The sequence below is a fragment of the Pollachius pollachius genome, assembly GCF_949987615.1.
Source record: "Pollachius pollachius genome assembly, chromosome: 16".
In the NCBI taxonomy this organism is placed as follows: Eukaryota; Metazoa; Chordata; class Actinopteri; order Gadiformes; family Gadidae; genus Pollachius; species Pollachius pollachius.
The window spans coordinates 7534296-7549295 of NC_136949.1; the positions used below are offsets into that span (position 1 = coordinate 7534296).

The 15000-nt window shown below is 46.3% G+C and overlaps 2 protein-coding genes across 3 annotated transcripts in view; one reads left to right on the plus strand and one right to left on the minus strand.

Annotated features, from left to right (window-relative positions):
- Positions 1-2956: 2956 nt before the first annotated feature.
- Positions 2957-10824, minus strand: gpatch2 (G patch domain containing 2). 2 transcript variants are annotated; one of them, XM_079754034.1, is made up of 10 exons: positions 10679-10824; positions 9525-9765; positions 8300-8883; positions 8060-8124; positions 7449-7649; positions 6825-6909; positions 6549-6588; positions 6256-6320; positions 5183-5271; positions 2957-3271 (listed from the first exon to the last, which is right to left on the minus strand). In XM_079754034.1, the coding sequence occupies exons 1-10, from the start codon at positions 10726-10728 to the stop codon at positions 3102-3104; spliced, it is 1590 nt and encodes a 529-aa protein (XP_079610160.1). In that variant the 5' UTR covers positions 10729-10824; the 3' UTR covers positions 2957-3101. The 2 variants fall into 2 exon arrangements, with proteins under 2 accessions (XP_079610160.1, XP_079610159.1); XM_079754033.1 differs by having other exon boundaries at positions 8297-8883.
- Positions 10825-14702: 3878 nt separating this feature from the next.
- Positions 14703-15000, plus strand: part of lpin1b (lipin 1b) — a 16223-nt gene continuing 15925 nt past the window's right edge. The window contains exon 1 of the mRNA XM_079753920.1: positions 14703-14911. The gene's annotated coding sequence lies outside the window, so the exon portion shown is untranslated. The remainder of the gene's footprint in view (positions 14912-15000) is intronic.

A 15000-nucleotide genomic window follows, 5' to 3' on the forward strand; every position in this document is an offset into this window, starting at 1 on the left:
TTTTTTTTATGGCAAAAACAAAAAACCTTTTGTATACCTGACATATATAACTTTCCTTTTCTACATACTGGCCATGGTGCGGTAAATCTACATTTAAGAGTTACAGTCCCGTTTCAGTAAGCCTCCACCAAAAAGCATCCCGACTACAGGCTTCAAACCACGGATGAGTAGCATGCTGTTCAAGCAAGCAACACTAGGGCTGACGAAACCAAATCATAGAAAGAACCGCGTGGAAGGGAATGGGTCCTAATAAACCTGATATTAAAGTGTTTCTCAGTTGCTTTGGTACATTTCTCAGATCAGAATTGAAATTCTCAAAACTACTTGTTCAATCTTCACACCATTGTCACTTGTGCACATCAAAAAAGCAGTTTCTCATTTCTTCGAACAAGTTGCAAATGCTTTGGTACATCCATGCAAATGATTACGTACAATTCTCTGCTTTCCTACATTATCAATTGCTTATGTGATGTTGACCAAAATGTATTGTAATGGGTCTGTTGAATAGTCTTACCCCCACAACATTTAGGCATTAGTTCATTACATAAGTCTTTACATGCAAAATGGTTGAACAAGTTGTCATAATATGTCAAGCATATATCTATGCATTTCCATTACTTTTTTTTCTAAATCTGTCCTGAATTGGTAAATTGCTACCAGGTGAATCTTGACTTTCTCTAAAGGGAAATGTGTGAAGTGTTAGATCAACCAACGATCAACCAGTTTACTGAAATAGCTAAAAGGTGCATCTCATGAACCATGAACTGGCAAGTATATATATATATAGCCGGAGCACAACACAATGATACATTGTCTGACAATAGAAGGACAAGGAATTGGACGGGGTCAACAGCCAGAGAGAAGAAGAGGAAGAGGAGTGAGGCTGTGTGAGAATGAGAGTTTGTGGCCCAACAGACAGGAACGTCAGGAGGCGTAGGAAGACTGCATTGTAATTGCTAAAGCAATGCATGTACAGTTTACCCTAAGGAGATTATCCTATGTTCACATTTCTAACAAGGACATGGTGTGTCAACAAATTACAGAACAAACAGTCAAAGCGTAAATGTGAATCTTGTCCAGTCTCTTGCAATCAATCTCCCACATACACTAAGGTGTAAATTACAATACAATAATTGTCTTCAAAACTTTAGCCATAGTTTACATCAGAACATCCCTCCAGAGTACACTGTTATATTGACAACATGACTAAGAAATTTGACTGTCTTATCCGTACACAATGACACAAGGGCTTGTCATTCTGATGGCACTGACATGTTCATTGACACAGGTATTTACTTTTGAGAGATGAACTAAGGATTTTGAGCAAGAGACTGGCTTTTGCAGGTAATCCATGGTGTTTTCCAATTTGTACGAATTGTTTTGAGAAATGCATTTACAGTTTTGCAAATATTGAGGATGATTTGAGAAATGTACCAAAGCGACTGAGAAAAACTGTAATAGAAGGATTGGTATCAACATAATATTACCAATACCATAGTCCACATTTCAGGATCATAATAAAAATGATTTTAAAGACCGTGACATGGCATCCGTTTTTTTAAAGGTACGTGTAGCTAGCAGTTAGTAACATGTAAAGTAGGCCACAGCCTGAGTCAAATCCATCATAACCTTGAGATCTTCTACCTCATAATTCAAAACAAAACTGGTCATCGTAGACCGTTGGCCAACCTACAGTACATGCGAAGAGTGAGGAGTGATAAAACTGTTGTTGAAAAACAAACAGAATCAATGTCACACTATGATCCAATACACCTACCGACATATTGTCACAAATTATTTCATATTAATAACAAATAATCAAATTATTAAAAAACTAAAACGGTTCACATTGGACGATGCAACACGACATAAGATGTGACTCAGCGGATTATAGCAGTGTTCAGTGGGATTCTAACGCGGATAGGGTTTGAGCAGCGATTGGCCAGGTGATATTGATCATGGCAATCCTGTCACGGCCCCAGCTACCTGGAGTGTCTTCCTTCATATACATGACAGAGATCAAGGATAGGCAGGACGACACAGACAAAGTCACAGTGGTTTGGATGCATTCGAGGGAGGGTTTCCATTTCGGCGAATCGTCTTTCAACCCATTTTGAGCGTTTCTTTTTGTAGACTGCGAAAGGATTGAAAAAAAAAAAAAAACACTTAACCTGCATTTGTTCACAATAGATGCTCACACCAGTCTGGAACATCGCCAGGTATTTCAATAGGTAGGTATAGCCCTGATAAATCGTCCCGGACCGGACAGCTTGCTCCTGGACTTCCAGGTTGAGTCCTCATGACCGTAAGCCAACGCATAGGAGGGGACATTTACGGGTACCACATTCACCACTACACAGAACCGAATCAACGGGCGTGGAGGACGAGGAAAGAGCATGAATAATACAGAAACCATTCATTCAGCAGTTCTCCTGGCTCCCGACACCCCTCACCACCGTACATCTGGTGTGTTACGAAAAACCTTTTAATAACAAGCCCGTTCAGAAGTGCTCCACCAGGAACGGCGGAGACGCTCCGATTAATATTGAAAAACGAATAAAAACTAAAAGATGATCTTTAATCCATTTACAGATTCCGTTGATTGAAGAACACAGAAAAGAACCTTCACATTCTCAGCAGATAGACTCTGGTGCCACACTCCCACAGTCCCACAGTTGACAACGCCCTCCATTCCTGCGGCCAGACACACTGAGGTAAAGGCAGCTCTGAGTAACCCGTGTGGTGGGTCTTGACGTGCCGATATTCGGCTAGGAGTTATGCTCATATCGCTCGTCGTTTTATGCAGATCGGCTGTGTTGACAAGAGGTTGCTTTCCTGTTAATGGTCCCCTTATTCTCATGGTATTGTGTACAAAGATTAAACGGATCTCCACGATGCTTCCCCAATATGGGGAGATTGTGTCTCTCTGGGAGCATGGGGGAGAGAGGGGGGCGTATTTCTCTATGATATCTTCACTGTACGCTGGGTAGCATCCCTTCGCCCTCGACGTGCTCTATGAGGACCATGCTGTCTGTTGTGGTAGATTGCAACGAGCATGTCAACGAGATCACCGGGTTGGAGGCCGGGGGGAAGCCTGGGACTCAGTTGAAGCCCAGGCCCGCGCCCTTGGGTCTCAGTGTGGCCCGGACGGGCTCGGTGATGCCCCGCCCCTCTGGTCCCAGGCCCGTGCCGGGGTTCCAGCCCATGGCCTGCATCATGCGGCTCCCAAGGTTGGTGTCCGGGACGGGGGAGGCACTCTCACCCACCACGCCTTAGAGAGAGAGACAGTCACAGAGATGGGGAGAGATATAGATCGAGATGTATATATAGATAGAGACAGAGAGCGAAAGATATACATAGAGAAATGTACAAACAGAGAGGAGAGAAACAATTGTCCTGGTTAGAGATTGATAACTGTGTGTGTGTGTGTGTGTGTGTGTGTGTGTGTGTGTGTTTGTGTGTGTGTGTGTGTTTGTGCGTGCGTGCGTGCGTGCGTGCGTGCGTGCGTGCGTGCGTGCGTGCGTGCGTGCGTGCGTTAGGAGGAGACTGGGTTATTTAGGGTGGCAGTAAATTGAAATCAGCATCATTGTTTCACCGCAGCTTTTTAAAGTCACCCAAGCGTGTAACTATATTGTTCCGTGCGTTTTCATAGGAGTTAGAAAAGCGGATGGGAGAAGGACAGAGGCCGAGCTAGAGATTACACCATCCTTCAAAAGCTCTAAAAGCACTCTGGCGTGGTTCCACTTCCTGACCGCCTCTCCCGGTTCTTTCGCGGAACTCTCCCTTCCGTCGCTGCCCCGCGTGGTTCCCAACCCCTTAATCCCAGAAATGAGGACCGGCAGGCAGGTAGCCCAGTGTAACCTACGCATACGCACACCCAGCTAACTGCATTAGCCCGTCCCACTGGCCTTTGGGAGGAACTGTCCTCCCCGGGAGGTGAGAGGACCCGGTCTTGTGGAGGTCGGCCAGGGTGTAAGTGATTGGGATTGGCTTAGGCGGTGGGGGGGGGGGGGGGGTAATCCAGTATCTGCGTTTTCGACGGCAGGCACGGCCAGCTGCCCAAGGTCTTCTGGGGCTTAGGAGGAGGAAGGAGGTTAAGCGCTGGAGCAGGTGGTGGCCGGGGCTGCCGGAAGGTTCCGCTTCAGGTGGAGGCCAGCACGGAACATTCCTTGTGCACGGACAATCTACGGGTTCCTCGACGGTGTCCATGCTTAAGAACAAAAGGGCCGAGGATGAGTGATGGTAATGGAGCGATTTTTGAAAAAAGGTGCATCTCCGACTCCTCCATTTTGAAAGATGCAGACTTGCATGTGCCTAATGGCATGCACGTTGGGGAGTGGGTGGGTGGGGGGAGGGAGGGGGAGCCTCAGTAAGTGGACGGCCGGAGGAGACGGTGGGAACTGGCTGGTCGACACGACAGGTTTCCCCTCGCTAAGACGAGATTTAACACCGATAGCGTTGTGAATATCGCTTTCAAAAGTAAAATCATTCAATAGCTTCCAAGCCCTTATGAGCATCTCACTGCGCACCCAATAAGGACCTCGTTGTGAGCTGCTCAGACGCCACCCTGACGTTACCTCACGCTGAACAACAATCCTCAATGTATTGGATGGTTGTAGCTGAGCGCTACTTTTCCAGTGTACAAGCAATATTTTTTTTTCTAAATTGTCTACACAATTCATCTTGAACGAAGAGATTACAACAATATGGAGGATTTAGGGTTCTTTCATAAGTGCTTTGGAGAGCAATTGATCCCCAGTGAAATGAATCAATGTTATGGTGTTTTATTATTTATTTATGATTAATGTTTCAATGTGTCGCGTGTGTAAAAAGAGTGCTTCCAAGATAAAATACCTATCCTAGCTTTAAGATGAAAATCTGGAAATTAAGAAGTAACAAATTATTCACAATGCACACCCTGAACGTCTGCAGTGAGACGGATGGCACAGCAACGGCTCTTTCTGTTTGGACGAAACCGTGACCGATGATGTCACCCGAAGCAGTATGGTTGTTTTGGTTCCATTTGAGGGTTAATGAACAGGCAAAGGGAGACAGAAGAGGAGGAAAGGAGGACATTTTGACGGCGGTGGCGACTGCCAAAACGGAGGAGGGAAAACAGAAATCGCCACGGGGTAAACAGTGGCAGATGGCGCGCTAGGTAGGCGAGGCGAGTGTCCGCTACCTGCGGGCGCCGTGGAGCCCAGGGGCGCTGCCTTGCGCCTCCGCTTGACGTCGCCCGTGCACAGGGACCCCAGGTGGCCACTGGTCTGTCTGTGGAACCCGGCCGGCGACAGAGAGACAACACCGCATCATCAGGCCCGTGTCATGAGGGGAACTAGGGTTAGACCTCGTTATTTACCATTTCTGTTTCAGTACATTTCATTACTCACGTTAAAGAAATTTGCAAAAATTATATATAATAATGTATAAATTTAAAGACTGTATATACCTATATATAAATGATTTCTATTAGTGTCTCAGATAAAATTAATTAAAAAATACATAACATTCATATATTTATTTCAGTAAAAACAATCAAAATGAGTTTTGTAAATAGGTTTAGTTGTACCATTAAGGGGAACCTATGAGGAATAAGTTGGCAGAAATGTAGTATAATATTCAAAAGTATGTTTTAATTAGTGTATAATCCCATGAAAATAAGAATTGTTGAGTTAATATGGTGCTGTCCATATGTTATTGTTTTCCCTAATTTATTTTTTTCCGTTAGGTTAACTAATTTGGATTCCAACAGATGGCCAGGAGTTTGACAGGACTGCAGTCAGAGGAGACGTACACACACGAGAAAGACAGAGAGAGGCACACGAGAGAGTGGCACGAGAGAGAGAGAGAGAGAGGCACGAGAGAGAGAGAGAGAGAGAGAGAGAGAGAGAGAGAGAGAGAGAGAGAGAGAGAGAGAGAGAGAGAGAGAGAGAGAGCACGAGAGAGAGACACGAGAGAGAGAGAGAGAGAGAGAGAGAGAGAGAGAGGCACGAGAGAGAGGCACGAGAGAGAGAGAGAGAGAGAGAGAGAGAGAGAGAGAGGCACGAGAGAGAGGCACGAGAGAGAGAGAGGCACGAGAGAGAGAGAGGCACGAGAGAGAGAGAGGCACGAGAGAGAGAGAGGCACGAGAGAGAGAGGCACGAGAGAGAGAGAGAGAGAGAGAGAGAGAGAGAGAGAGAGAGAGAGAGAGAGAGAGAGAGAGAGAGAGAGAGAGAGAGAGAGAGAGAGAGAGAGAGACTCAGCTGACATCCTTACCTGCTGGCCGTCTTCACTGAACAGCTTCTCCGGTGCCCTCTGTCTGACCGGGCATCCCAGTGCAGCTAAAATGGAGATAACAAAAGAGAGAGAATAATGAACGTGCAATCACTGTTGAACAACAACATCATCCATGGCACATAATAAAAAAGATAATTATAGTTTTCATTCAAATAACCGAATAATGTTGGAAATAGGATATTGCCCATTTCGAGTAGATTGAGATTCTGATAAAACATGTATCCCCGTGTGATTTTTGCTAAAGAGTAATTTTTTTGAGTAATGTGTCTAACCTGGTTGTGTTCTCTCCTAGAACCTGGAATGAACCACGGCCTGTTGAAAAGATGGGTAGCTTGGTCAAATAACATCATGTACATAATCAACATCATGACATACATCGTTCTGAGAATTGTGTACACCCAGATGCAACAACGACACCACAACGATAACCTCAGGTTAATAAAACACTACTCATTGGTAAATTAAAAATTCAAAGACATGGTAAAAACCCACGAAAAAGCTGATATTGATGGCAGTAGTAAACAAACATCCTTGTCAGGATGACTCACTCGTCCTTGGCTTGTCGTCTGGCGGGATGAGGGAGCCCCAAGTCGACCCTGTTCTGGTGCATCCGGCCCAGTCTGGCGTGGAAGCCTGCGCCAAACAGCGGTGGTCAGTCATCAGCTCGGACCTCCCCCCCCACCTCCCCTCACTACTCGACTGAATCCAAACTGTGTGCATGCTGTGCCGCCTGCTGGCTAAGTGTGGCATTACAACAACATTGCTGCATTTTCAAGGGATTGGTTTGCGTAAATTGAGCCCTGTCATGACCTCTAATGTGGGCTGGATGGAATAAACCTTTGGAATCTCAAAGAGATATAAGCCTGATGCATGGACAACTATGATCGAATTCCTATGGCCACAATTTATCCAGTTCAGATACCAAAAAAAGATTTCTATCCAAGAGTCTGCAGTGCATAAAAAAATAAGACTTACTTAATTTACCGCAGCGAGGGAATTTTTAAAAAATAATAGAAAAAAGTATTAGAAAAAACATCTACACAATAGCAATGGTAGCAACGGGAAAGCAACGAGGAAATGCTAATCCTACCGAGAGTCGACGTAAAACGCGGTCTCCCTACCCCCGGCCTGCGCGTGTGCGGTGTGGCGTGCGTGTGTGCGCGGCCCCCCACCTCTCTGCGAGGCGGCGGACATGAGGGGGAAGGAGCCGTGCAGGATGCTGTTGAAGACGGGGTCCTCCATCTCCAGCTCCTCCGGCTCCGCCTCCTCCCTCTCCCACCAGGGCACCACCCCGGCCACGCCGCACGCCCCCCCGGATCCCGGCACCGCGGTGGGCTCCGTGTCGTAGAACCAGTCGCTCTGCTCGTCGTCGGCTGGCGGGGGGGGGGGGGGGGAGAGACACAAGGACGGGATGAGGAGCGGCTGTCAGCTCGGCATCATCAGCGCCAGCCCCGACGCTGGGAGCCAGGTTAGTGCCACGTCGGTGGTGGTCCACCCCTGCTCCAAGCCTAGCTCATTTAACTCTGGGTATTGAACCCCTGGGCTTATAGTAATGACTACAATGCTTCATAATAAACCTGGATACATTATTAAACGATGAGCAGCACTCTCCTCTGAAGAGCGCTGTAATGTCCCCCTTTGGGTGGACCATTCATTATTTAGAATTAAAAAGAGCCGACTGAACAAGCGCTCATTTTGTTAACGGTACGCCGTCATCACGATTATTAAACCCCTATTAAACGGGGCCTTGTGAACGCTTGAGTTGTAGTCGTGGCGCGGGTACCTTGCCGGCCCTCGTCGTTGGTGTACAGTCCCCCGTCGCTGCTGTTGCTCACGCTGCTCGTCTCGCTGACCAGGAAGTGAGGGGGGAAACAGAGGGGGGCACATCTTGTATCAATAGTAATAACACAACGATCAAGGAGGCCTGCCCCGCCTCAGGAATGAGGCCTTGCCTGAGGTCGGGTGCCCCCGTGTCCTCCCACGGTTAAAAGAGTGTTGGAACAAAGGTGAAAACACTAACCACCTGTCACTCATTTCCTCGTCCGAGTCCTTCTGCTCCTCCAGCTCCATCTTGTCCTTGCACCCCCCCGTGGGGGTCGTGGCCGCGTCCTCGCTCTCCACCACCACCCCTTCGTCCGCCGCCTCCGCCCCGGGCCTGTGCGCCGCCAGCTTCCTCTTCTTCACTCGGCTCTTGGCCCCGCCCGCCAGCCCCCCGACTCCTCCTCCACCTCCGACCCCCCCACAGCGCTCCGTGAGGCCCCTGCCCCCCGCCGTCTCTGGGCCCGCCCCGGGCAGCCTGCACCCCGGGGCCTGCGGGGCCCTGGGGACGGGCGGGGGCCCCAGCATGGCGGTGGAGGAGGTGGTGCTGCCCGGGTCCGAGGGGGGGTCCACCGCCATGCGTTTGACCTTGCGGCGGCGCCTGAGGCTGTGGGTGCCCTCGGCGGACCCCAGGAGGCCCAGGTCGTCCTGCCAGAGGGGCCGCTTGCCCCGGCCAGGGTCGGCCGTGAGGGGGGTGCGGCGCTTGGGGCCCAGCTGCTCGTCCGAGTCGCTGTTGTCCCGGGCGTGGCTGTTTGCGCCGGAGACGCCGCCGGAACACGCGCGGTAGTCCTGCAACGACGCCATCATCCACATGCAGTGTCGGGAGGGAGACTTTGGTATGTGTGTGCATTGATAAGAAAGGCTGTTATATGGATGATGCATTGGTCAAAGAGTGGCCTGGGAAACATTGCGTTTTAATATTGGACAGAATCGTCTGGGCACCTCTTGTGCTTCATAACACAATAGCTATATAGTTTGCTCGTCTTTTGACTTCAATATAAGAGCATGTTTTAATACACAAGCAATGGTGTGAAGGCTGATGAACCAAACAAATCGGGAATACTGGATTACTATAAATAAACGGAAGATCATTTTCATTCTATTTCCATTTGTTCCACAATATTGAGTTTGTTTAGCACAGTTATAACCAAAGGGATAATTTGAATACCAGCAGGGCATCCTTGAGCATATGGGGTATGTGTGACACGACATCATCCGAGACTCAAGTCATTTACTATACATAATGTATGATGCACAAGACCATTAGGAAGGCCTGTGGGGAAACATTCCCCTATTTCCCCCCCCTTGCTTCTAAGAGCTCAAACTACAGAAACAGTTCCTGGAACTGTATAAATTTCCTACCACGATGAAGAACAATCCAAGTGCAGGGGGCAGGTTCTTAGGTTACCCCCGCCCACAGAGACACCCACCTTGTGCTCCTCTCCACTGGACTCAGAGCCCTCACTGAGGTGGCCCGCCTCCCAGGGGGGATGGGGGTTGTCGGACCGCCTTTTCCGGCCTCGGCGCTTGCGGGACTGCCTCTTCAGCAGACAGCCCACGGCCAGTGCGTGGTCCCCGCCGTCACCAAAGCCCCGGGCCGCCTGCTCGGAGCTCTCCTCTAGGGCAGACACCAGGTCATGGACCAGCTCGTCCATGTTCCGGCAAAAGTGCCTGAAGAGAGTGGAGGATAATGTTTTTCGGGGGGCTTACACGGGCAGAAACTATAGGGAATACAACCGGTATCATAATAACCGTATTGGTTCAGCATGGGCTGACGAATGTTTGAATGACCAATGAATAAATAGGTGTAATAAGGGGCTGGGTATGACCAAAATAAGATAAACTCTTGAAATGCTTGGGAAGGTATTAATGCATGACCTTCTAGAGATGGTTGGATTTTATTATCTCTTGTGGTGAAAAGTTATACAATATGCAAAAGGGCTCTTATATGCCCTTGAGTCTAACAGATTTTGTAACTTCTGCCGGCAGGGTCGTGGCGTTTATGCTCACTGACAGACTTTAGACAATTCATTCTGTAAAAAATATTTATGGTTTGATAGCTTATATCATTTAATAGATAGATGGTGTATCTACCGTTTACGGTTTTTACTTTATAAAATAGATACTGTAATAGGTTATAGATCATTTAACATATTATAAATTGTGTAACTTCTGTCTACGGGGTTTGGGTTGTTGTTATCACTAGCAGACTTTAGGAAATAGATACGGAAACGGGTTGTAGATCCTTAAACAGATTATAGATTGTGTAACTTGTGTCTAAGGGTTTGGGTTGTTGTTGACATCAATAGCCGTCTTTAGGAAAGCGGCTAACGGAAACTCGTTCCTCGTTACTCATTGACATCTTTCCCACCATGAAAGCAGCCAAATATGGAACTTAAGTAAACAAAAAACAAGGTGATCAAGCCTGTCCTACGTTTGACGGAGTGTTAAACTGTGCAAAACAACAAAGGACCTGTTTTAATACTCTGAACCTCGCTAGTTAGCTCTGCTAGCCGACCAAGGCTGACGAGTAACGCTTGAGATTCAGCTCGAGTCTGTGCGGTTTAAAACACATTTCACTTACCAGCTGGTTCCCGCTTTACCGATGGCTTTTAAATTTGCTGCACGGAACATCAAACCAGCCAAATGCCAAATACCTTCAGCCAAAAACAACGAACAAACACAGACTACACAGTGGAGGCACCATTCTGCATGAACAGCTAGCTAGAGGAGTCAATACACGGCGCCTGAGCTCTTCAGTGTGCGTGTCATTGCTTTATTTGAGCGATAGGGGTCAGTATTTCCTACTGAATCAACTCAACAGAGGATGGGGGTGATGCATGTAGAACTCGTGGAAATAAAGATGCAGGTAGAGATAGACAATCAAAACTGCACTGCAAATATGATATATTTAAGTATATTTAAATATCAAGTGTCTGTAGTCATTTCCAAGTTCAACTGGTCACTGAACTTGAAACAACTAATAAAAAGGTTGCACTCTTCTGAGTGACTGTGGGTCAGTTCATGGTCAACAGCTGTCACTGACTCTGCGTGTTATCTAACATTTTAACTGGAATGACTTTGAGGTGTGCATTTACACAGAAAGATTGTGTGCACGTGTATGTTATTATGTAAGTTTGTTTCCCAGTGCATGGGTTTACAGTATACGTATGTGAGTGCGTGGGTCACACCCTGTAAGACCAACATACCAACACACAGTTGCCCTGGACCTAGATCAGATGCCTGAGAAGTCAGAGGGTCCGTCATAGGGTGACCACTCAAGGGCCTTCTCAGGTTTCCGACTCTAGGAACAGGTACATTTAGTACTTAGCTGCTTCTCTCCACACAGACACACACGCACATCGCACTTGACTTGCCTCAACCCAACGACCGAAGACACAAACTCTCTCCCGTCCCCAACAAAGAGCGACAACTTCTAATTGATTCCAGTGTCAGGCGACACATCTCCCTATATGAGACGTGGGGAGGTTTGAGACTAGAGGAACAAGCAAAGAGAGGATCCACAGCAGAGGTTTCATTGAGCAGACGATGGAACCATGATATCCATAGACCACCTTGAAGAGCACCAGGGGACAGTAGAAGATGCCACCGGCACCACATGGAGCTGGGTGAAATAGTTTGTACATTTTGGTGCACGTCGAAGCATGGTGTTTGTTTGTAAAGCAGCATGATTCAAATGATTTACCACAAGGGACTTTTATCTCAAAGCGGAGCTGAGGAGGGGCCGTGCAGCGCACTGCTTTTATTTTAATGTTTCAGCAAACAGGAAGCCGGACCGTGATCCATTCATGTTCGATGAGCGCACAATTATCATGCTACTTAAAGGTGTAATCATTTTAACATAAATACAACCCAAACATAACACTCCCCTTCAATGTTTACGAAGATAACACACTTATTCATCAACATTTATTCATTGAAAGTAACACTTGAATGAAGAGAGAGCAAGATAGATAGACAGAGAGAGAGAAAGAGAGAGAGAGAGAGAGAGAGAGAGAGAGAGAGAGAGAGAGAGACAGTCTGTGTGTGTGTGTGTGTGTGTGTGTGTGTGTGTGTGTGTGTGTGTGTGTGTGTGTGTGTGTGTGTGTGTGTGTGTGTGTGTGTGTGTGTGAGTGTGTGTGTGTGTGTGTGTGTGTGTGTGTGTGTGTGTGTGTGTGTGTGTGTGTGTGTGTGTGTGTTTGTGAAAAGTGTTCAGGGGGTATCTGGGTTCCTGGTGCTGTCGGTCAAAGGGTACTGAGACAGCAGGTCTTAGGTGAAGCGTGTTTCAGCAATTGCTCCCCGTAAGGCGATCTGTCACTTGCGTTGGAGAGGGAGCGTGCGAGAAAGGGGTATGGAAAAGGAGGGCTCAGAGCATGGTAAATGTGTATTGAGTAATCATGCAACAATTTCTTTAAATAACGTTACAATATCAGTTAATCCTACCATAGTGACCGCAATTTAACTGAAAGCTTCTTTAACAAAGGGTTGTTCAATGTTCTCTGTGAACACGTTGGCTGTTCCAGCAAATGTTCCGCCCTGAGCTTGTGACTTTCACTCCAGTACTCCTCATTCAGTCAATGGCTTGGATAATCAGTCACCACATAAAGCAATTATGCATCAAACTATTTTAGATCTGTGCTTTGGTGTTTTTTGTGCTTTGTTTTTGTTTGTTTTTATTTGTTCAATGCCTCGTAAGTGGTTAAAACCTCCGCTTTATTCCTACAAGTGATTTAGATTGTATTGGCTGTTGCGTCTTATGGAGCAGTATTATACACAAATAATTTAAAGTACAGAATAGGTCTTTGTAGTGGACGGCACAGGAGCAAGGAAGAGAGTATGTCGAGAGGATAGGAGTGAGAATGGCTGTTTTGGTAGTGAGGCTGTTAATGTCCTAAAACAACCCCAGTCACTCTGACTCAGCAAGCTTGAAATGTGGGACAAAGAATTAGCCAAAAATATTTTTTGTTGACTATTTCTGAGAAAACTGCTTAAGGCAATTGCATTTTGACCAGCCACACTACAGTTGGTCCTATGGGAAGACATTCACCTTGGCAACCAAATTCAAATTTCAATTTGAAGATATGAACACCAGATCCCACAAATCTAGATTTGTGGTGGCTACAGTCAGACTACAGGCTATTCAGTTTACCATTGATAAGGAATTTAGCAGAATTCATACGTAATTTGGAGAAGCAAAACATGTTTAAAAACGAAAGTAACAAAGTAAGAAATCAGCAGAAGATGACCTCCTCATTTTGGCATCACATTTTTTTATAAATCAACTAGCACACAGGCTTTTGCACTTTTCATTAGCCGAAAACCAAACCTTTGGATGTTTGTACTGGTCAGCTCAAATGTGTCCCCTGGGGTAATTTAAGACAATGTTGTTTCATAACAGTAACAGAATGTGTAAAGTCTGCAAGGTCTACTGAACTACAAAGCACTCAAGGGAGGGTTTCAGTTGTACACCTCGACAAGCACAGCAACACCTAGTCTATCTCAGGACTCTTGAAAAGGGAAATGCCTGGGGCCACATGTGTAGTGTAGTATCTATATATTTACATATAGACTATTGATATAATTTAAACTTTTCAGACAGGGAAATAATTGGAAACGAGTTCTCTCCCTCTATCTCTAGATAACCAAAACTCAACTTCACTGAGAGACAAACATTACAATTGAGGACGTTATGTAGCTTGGTGAGTCTGATGTTAAAACTCGGTTGTCACTTTGAAACATATCCCACACGTCAGGTATGGAAAGACGTCAGTTATCTGCGTTGTGAAAGGGGCTCCTCTTGTCCTGTTGCCAAGTTACATTCCTAAGAATGTGACATTGTTAACATTTCTGATATGAGTTAAAGACATAATTATTGGCAGCTGAGATGGCCTACATCAGCTTTCTATACATACCACTATGGTGTAACCTTTTTTTAAGTACTCAACACACAGACAAACAGACACACACACACACACACACACAAACTCTGCCTCTCTCACACGTCACCACTAAACTACTAAAGAGTAAAAGAAATTGAGAGCAAGTGAGTGAAATGATGATTTACTTTGATTGTGTAAGTTCACATCAGTTCACCTCGACTGCGTCAGACCATTGCGGTCACTCATGTCATTGCTTTCTGATTTGCATATTTTGTCGAACGTGGGACGCACGGAGAGCTCTGGTTGGCTGGAAGAATCACCTCACTCTCTGCAACTTGCTGGGGCTGCAACTTCAGAGAGTTTAGGCTATGTCTACAGGCATCATCCATCGAGTTCCCACGATAATATCACACCCAGACCTCATTCAATGTATCGCTGGAAACAAATAAATACAAAATACTACATGTCTAAGTAAATAAAAGGCAAGCAAGCTATTATAGGGGGGCATTTTCTGAAATAATTGAAACACCACCGTTTTCAAAACAATATATGAGGGCGAGCACGACCGGAAGAACAGTAATGAAGCATTACTTTGCCACAGTGGCAGCTCCTGCGTTGCGTTTAACAACTCAACGCTGATTGGATAACCGCTTCGTTTCGCTGCAGATGATGTCACAGGATGACAGAACTGCCGGGCTCTGAATCGAAAGAGAGAGAGAGAGAGAGGAATGTCAGTGTACACTCTTTAAATAGACGTGAGGATCTGGTGACCCTCGAGCATTGCGATACATTTAAGACGCGGATTAACTAGGAGCACTGTGCCTTTTTTGGAAATTGCCTATGCTACAATGTGCCATTCTTGTGTTGCTATCCATTGCTGAGGATACTGATAGAGCCGGTGCTGGGGAGACATACCCGCTTGCGCTGCTGCTGAGACGGTGAGGTTTTCCTTCATGTAATTGCGTCTGGCTGAACATTTCCAGGTTGTTTCTCAATTTCACCATTAATGGCAACAATATTAGTCGAC

Excerpts from the sequence above, each read along its gene's own strand:
- gpatch2 (XM_079754033.1), bottom strand. The coding sequence starts at position 10,728 with ATGTTCCGTGCAGCAAATTTAAAAGCCATCGGTAAAGCGGGAACCAGC. Across the intron at positions 9,766-10,678 it reads GGTAAAGCGGGAACCAGCTG|GCACTTTTGCCGGAACATGG; the intron begins GTAAGTGAAATG and ends CACTCTCTTCAG. Across the intron at positions 7,650-8,059 it reads CAACGACGAGGGCCGGCAAG|CCGACGACGAGCAGAGCGAC; the intron begins GTACCCGCGCCA and ends CCCCCCCGCCAG.